The sequence below is a fragment of the Falco peregrinus genome, chromosome 6, assembly GCF_023634155.1.
Source record: "Falco peregrinus isolate bFalPer1 chromosome 6, bFalPer1.pri, whole genome shotgun sequence".
Lineage (NCBI taxonomy): Eukaryota > Metazoa > Chordata > Aves > Falconiformes > Falconidae > Falco > Falco peregrinus.
The window spans coordinates 89,836,651-89,842,249 of NC_073726.1; the positions used below are offsets into that span (position 1 = coordinate 89,836,651).

General features: G+C 54.4%; 1 protein-coding gene across 1 annotated transcript; it reads right to left on the bottom strand.

Annotated features, from left to right (window-relative positions):
• Positions 1 to 428: 428 nt before the first annotated feature.
• On the bottom strand, positions 429 to 5,203 carry NHLH2 (nescient helix-loop-helix 2). The gene is made up of 3 exons (XM_055809371.1): positions 4,230 to 5,203; positions 3,962 to 4,039; positions 429 to 1,986 (listed from the first exon to the last, which is right to left on the bottom strand). The coding sequence occupies exon 3, from the start codon at positions 1,964 to 1,966 to the stop codon at positions 1,532 to 1,534; it is 435 nt and encodes a 144-aa protein (XP_055665346.1). The 5' UTR covers positions 1,967 to 1,986; positions 3,962 to 4,039; positions 4,230 to 5,203; the 3' UTR covers positions 429 to 1,531.
• Between the last annotated feature and the right edge of the window lie 396 nt (positions 5,204 to 5,599).

Consider the following 5,599-nt stretch of genomic DNA (forward strand, 5'->3'; position numbering starts at 1 on the left):
GATTGAAACTGAATTTGAACAAGAGAAAGAAAATCCAGCACGCTCAGGCAGGACAAAAAGCACGTACATTGTGGCGGAAAAGTCGTACATATCGAAGAGTGATGTGGCAAAGCAGGCGCTTGCAAGTGTCGGGTTTGATTTTACTGCCCGAACTTCGAAGCGTGTGACTAGATGCTCGTGGTAATGTGACCGGGAGAAAGTGGCAGCACCGGTGCTGTGCCCCCCGTGCCGGTGGGAGCGTAGCCGGAGCAGGGGAGCTGTGGTGCAGGGAGCGCAGCCCGAGCCTCCCTGGGAAGAGGCAGGTAACCTGTTGAAGCTTTCCCACGCATGACTTGAGAAGCCTTTGCAATCCTTATTCGTAAGGGCACCGCATCCCCATCTTACAGAAAGACCAACAGGGAAAAATAATTAGGAAAAAACAGCTTTTATTTGATACTTTTATTTATATGCAAAACAGCTCACCATTCATGAGAGATATGAAAAACGCATCAGATAGAAACCAGATTTATCTATTTTCACTACAAAATATTGCATTATATAAAGCAACAGAGACACACAAAAAAACCCTGAAAAAGACTAAAATCTTTGGATAGCAGATGTGGTTTTTCTTCTTCTCTTTTGTCCCTAGAATGCGCTTCTTGTTTTAAGAGATTCACAGCAAAGAACATGAAATATTTTCAGGTTATAGAATTTTTTTGGTTGTCACAAAGGAAAGCAGTCCTGGATTTACTTTTCTTTCTTTTTTTTTTTTTTTCTTTTTTAGGAAAAATTTCCTTTCCTAAAAATATACCACACACATACACGCCCACGCTCACTCCCACACACATGCATGTATACACACACGCACATATACACCCACAAAGAAACTACTTCCCTTATAAACGATTTGCAAAGTACTTTTCAGACGTAACTATAGATCAGAATAACAACAAGTTTTAAAAAAACTCTCCTAGTTAAGTGCTAGTGGTTGTCGATCCCACACGAGAAAAAAAAGAAAAAAGGTCAAGAACGAATGCCTTGATATATATAAAATATACTTATAAACAGGGAGGAAGGGGAGGTTTGTCGTACACAAGTGCAATATAATAGGAGGGGAAAATAAATTAAAATAAGAAAAAGGAAAAGGAACACTGTCTCGATCCCAACGAACACTCATAAAGTTAAACGTAATATTCCACAGGAGAAAGTGTAAACACCCGACTATAGAAACCAATTGGCACAAAGTATCCAAAGTAAAATCGCCGCCACTCTGAAAAATAAATAAATCTTGAAAAAAATAAATTGTCGACTCCTTCTACCATAAATAAAAAATAGTTATTTTTAACTGCACCCATGGGTCACACGTTTAAGGTCACAAGTAGATGTTTTTGGATATATATATAAAGGGGCACTTGACAGCCTGAAGAGACGATCCGGTTTTACGCGTCGCTCCGAAAAACGGGGCTCCCGGGGGGAGGGGGGGGGGGGGGGAGGGGGGGGAGGGGGGGCAGCGCCGGGGGGGCGCGGGGGGTCCGGGGGTCCGTCGGCCCGGCTACACGTCCAGGACGTGGTTGAGATAGGAGATGTAGCAGATGGCGAGGCGCAGGATCTCGATCTTGGAGAGCTTCTTGTCGGGGGGCAGCGTGGGCAGCAGCTTGCGCAGCTCGGCGAAGGCCAGGTTGAAGGCCTCCACGCGGATGCGCTCACGCGTGGCGTGGGCCGAGCGGTACTTGGCCGTGGCGCGGCGCCGCCGCCGCTTCTCCTCCCGGCTGAGCGGCGGCGGGTGCAGCCCGGGCCGCCCCCCGCCCCGGCCCTCCCCGCCGCCGCCGCCACCGCCCCGGCCCTCGCCGCCGCCGCCCTCGGCCGGCTCCGGGTCGGAAACGCAGCAGCTGAGCGCCTGGGGGTCCGCGCCGCCCAGCGACTCCGGGTCGGAGGGCGCCGACGAGGGGTGGTCGGAGTCGGCGGCTTGGTCCGGGCTCAGCATCATCTTGGAGGGGGCGGAGGAGCCTTCCCGGGACAGAAGCAGAGAGAACGGGTCAGCGCCCCGGCACCGGGAGGGTGGCGGGGGCAGGGGACGCGGGCGGGGAGGGGGGACGCGTGGGTGCCCGGTCCCTGCCGGCGGCGGCTGCCGCAGCCCCGCTCCGCCCGACCGGGGGAGCCGCGCCGGGCAGCGCCGGTGGGAGCGGCACCGGGCCGGAGGGTGCCCCGGCATCCACCGTCCTGCTGCCAGCGCTTGACAGCAGCTCCGGCGGAACACCCTTCCTCCCATTATTCCCCGTGCTTGCTTGGGTGTACCAACAGGCCGGGAAAGCAATAAAATAATATATAGTTACATATATTTTTCCAACCAAGCTAGTATCCAGTGGCTCGGTATTAGGTCGATCTATTTGCTTTTAATCCCAATTTTAATACCGTCTTTCCCCCCCTGCCAATCTCTGCTTAACCGTTTCTCTTTCCGTAACGCTCAATGGGATCCGGGCTACAGGCGTGATGCTTTTAAACATACAGGCATGATGCTATTAAATATACAGGCATGATGCCTTTAAATATACAGCTCCAGGCTCCCCAAACGTAACAAGGCCAGTGGGGAAATTTATTTTCCCAATCAAAACTTCGGATCTGATGTACCTGCTGGGCTTTTCCCCCGCTGTTTTCTTTGCGCTCCTTCTGTTTTCTCTTTTTTTTTTTTTCCCTGTTTTTTTTTTCTCCCCCCCCACCCCCTTCCCTCTGCTAATTGTGCGGATAGCGATTCGCCAGCTACCGAAAGGGGATGTTTCAAGAGTCTCCGTTTTTTTAAGCGTGGGATTCAAAGAGAAACAAAACCCCAAAGCAGCGGCCGAACTTTTCCAATTCCTTTAAATTTTCCCTCCTCTCCCCTCCCTGCGCGAAAAAGGGGGGGGGGGGGGGGGGGGGGCTGGGCCGGGGGGGGGGGGAGGGGGGAGGCTAACTAACTAAATAAATGCGGACGTGCCTTTCAAAAGAAAATTGAATCGTATCTTCTTGCGGCCTCACAGAGCACCATCTGTCATGTAGACAGCAATACAAATCCGAGCGCGGCCGCGGACATGCCGGCATGTAATAAAACAATACATCAGGCAAGTAGTGAATAACCTTGGGCGCAAACTGCGTGTGCACGGCTGGGGTGTCGAGCGAGCTGGGGAGCCAGCCCGAGGGAGGAGGCAGCCCCCTTCCCTTCCCCCCGGGTCAGATTGCCAGGTATTTCCACGTAAAGTTTCCGGGATCCGCTCGGATCTGAGGTCCGGTTGGGAAAAATAAATTTAAAGCAGCGATAATAATACTACTAATGGTAATAGTTACAGTGATGATGCTGAGCCATTAAGCGGCGGGCAGGGGGACAGGTCCCGGCAGGGCTGGAGCCAAGACCCTCCCCACGGGGGGAGCCGCGGACACGCGTGTCGGGCTCGGCGCTGCCGGGGGAAAGGCCTGGGGAGGGGGAGAGGGGAGTGTGGCTGCCCTGGGAAGGGGCCGCCGCTCGCCAGCGCCATCGGAAACGTTTCCTTTCCTGGATTTAATCGGGAGCGTTCATCAGGCCCGCAAGGCAGGGGCAGGGATAAACCCGGGCAGCGCGGCTAGGTACCCGCGACCTCTGCAACAAACCCAGGAACGGGGCAGGTTTAGAAGCCCCTTTCCGCGGTGATGCCGGCGAGGGGGGGTGCGGAGGGGCACGAACGGAGGGAGGGTTTGCAGGGAGCCTGGAGGAAAACGGGCAATTACAGAGGTGGTTCCTGGAGAAAGTTGCTTAAAGGTTTCTCTCCGGTGTGTGTTGAATTTTCCCGTTTGTTTGAGGTTTACCCATCCGGTGGGTTTTGGCGAGCTGAGCCGGAAAGAGGCTTTTTTTCCCCCCTCCTTTCTTTCTTTCTATTCCCCCCCGCCCCCCCCCCCCCCCCCCCCCCCCCCATTTCATAAAGCCATGCCCGTGCTACCTGGAAAAGGGGTATAGTATATTGTTAAGGCTGCTTACCTCGGCGGAGTCGTTTGGACAGCCTCTCTCTGCAGGTCCCCTCGCCCCCTCGGCGATTCCTTTACAGTTCAAATGACCCTCCGGGAGCGAAGCATGGAAAAATTAAAAAAATCAAAATCAAATCAAATGAATTACGAGCGGAAAAGTGTCCTGCTCGGCTGGGGAAAGGCGGATCTCATCCCTCGCCGCGGCCTCCAGCGCTCCGGAGATGGGAGATGTTATCGCCGTGTTTGTTTGCGGAGTATAAATAACAACTTAAGTTACTTACGATGCATCAGGGGAGAAGGAGCATTGCCCCCATCCGACTCTGCCTCCGCCCGGGAATTCGGGGCAGCGGGCTGCAACGCACCGGCGGCTGCGAGCTGGCTTTGGGGGGGGGGGTCGCTCTGGAAAGTGCCGTTTACCCCGCTCCTCTTCCTCCTCTTCCCCGATCGCGACAAATAACAAAAGGGACGCGGCGATAGCACCGGCCGGGATTATTCCCTCTCGCCCGCCCCCTCGGCCTGTCCTTCCCCGCGGCGGCCCGCGGAGCCGCCGCCGCCCCCGCCGCCGCGGAACCCGGGAGCGGAGCCCGGCGCTGGCTGCGCGGAGCCCGGCGCTCTGCCGGCTTTGTTCGGCCGCGGCCCGGCGCGCAGGCACGCCGCGGGTCGGGGTAACAATGCGTCCGTCCCTCCTTTCTTCTCTATGATTATTATTATTATAATAATTATTTTGGGGTGCAATGTGAGATTTGGTTAATTCCCCGGTCCGGCGGAGAGGGGCAGGAGGGGGAGACGCCGTCGGGAAATAAATGTTTGGTTTAGTTTTTCCTCTGGTCCTTCAAGAGCTGGCGAGGGGGGGGGCGGAAAAAAGGAGAAACGAACCCCCCATCCGTCCCTGAGCTTCCTAACTCCTCCCGCATCTCTCGGGTGAGGATAAAGAAAGAAATGCGAACGCTGAAAAGAAAAACCAAAACAAAATAAAAGAAAATCTCGGCGCGGGTTCGGAGAGGCTGCGAGAGAGAAGGTCGGTGCAAGAGAAGGTCCGCTCAGACGCACAAAAAGAAAGTGCAGTTCCTCCTCCCAGCCCCCCCGGAGCGGCGAGGAGCCCAGGGGGGTGCGCAGGGTGCGCAGGGTGCGCAGGGTGGCAGGGGCGCGACAGACGGACAGGCAGAGCGGGGACGCGTGCGGATCCGCTCCTGGTACCACAGGGTTTCGCCTAGAGATGGTCGGAAGAGATAAAGGCTCGGAGAAAAGGGGGGCGGCATTTTTTCCCTCTTAAATTGATATTTAATGGGAAAGCCTATTGGACAGAAATCTGGACACGAGTCACTTAATTGGACTTGACATCTGTCACAGTGTGGGAGTTTTCACAGCCCAAATATTTTCAGCAGATCAGATTCTCGCTGAATCTGTGCCACAAATTATAACAGTCGAGAGCAGCCCGTGATATAAACCCTAGCCTCTGGATATACAGGCTTTAGCCATGTTCGCTCCCACCGCTGTCGTGTGTGTCCCCCAAAATATTGGACAGCCACTGATCTAGAAAAACACCGCTGGCATTTTGCATGCACGCTAATAAATAAGCTTTAAACATCAATTTGCATCATGTACACCGAGCGTGTGGAGAATCATCAGACTGGGTTTTCAGTGCATTTGT

Bases quoted from the DNA above. Each gene is read 5' to 3' on its own strand.
- NHLH2 (XM_055809371.1), bottom strand. From the start codon at position 1,966: ATGATGCTGAGCCCGGACCAAGCCGCCGACTCCGACCACCCCTCGTCG.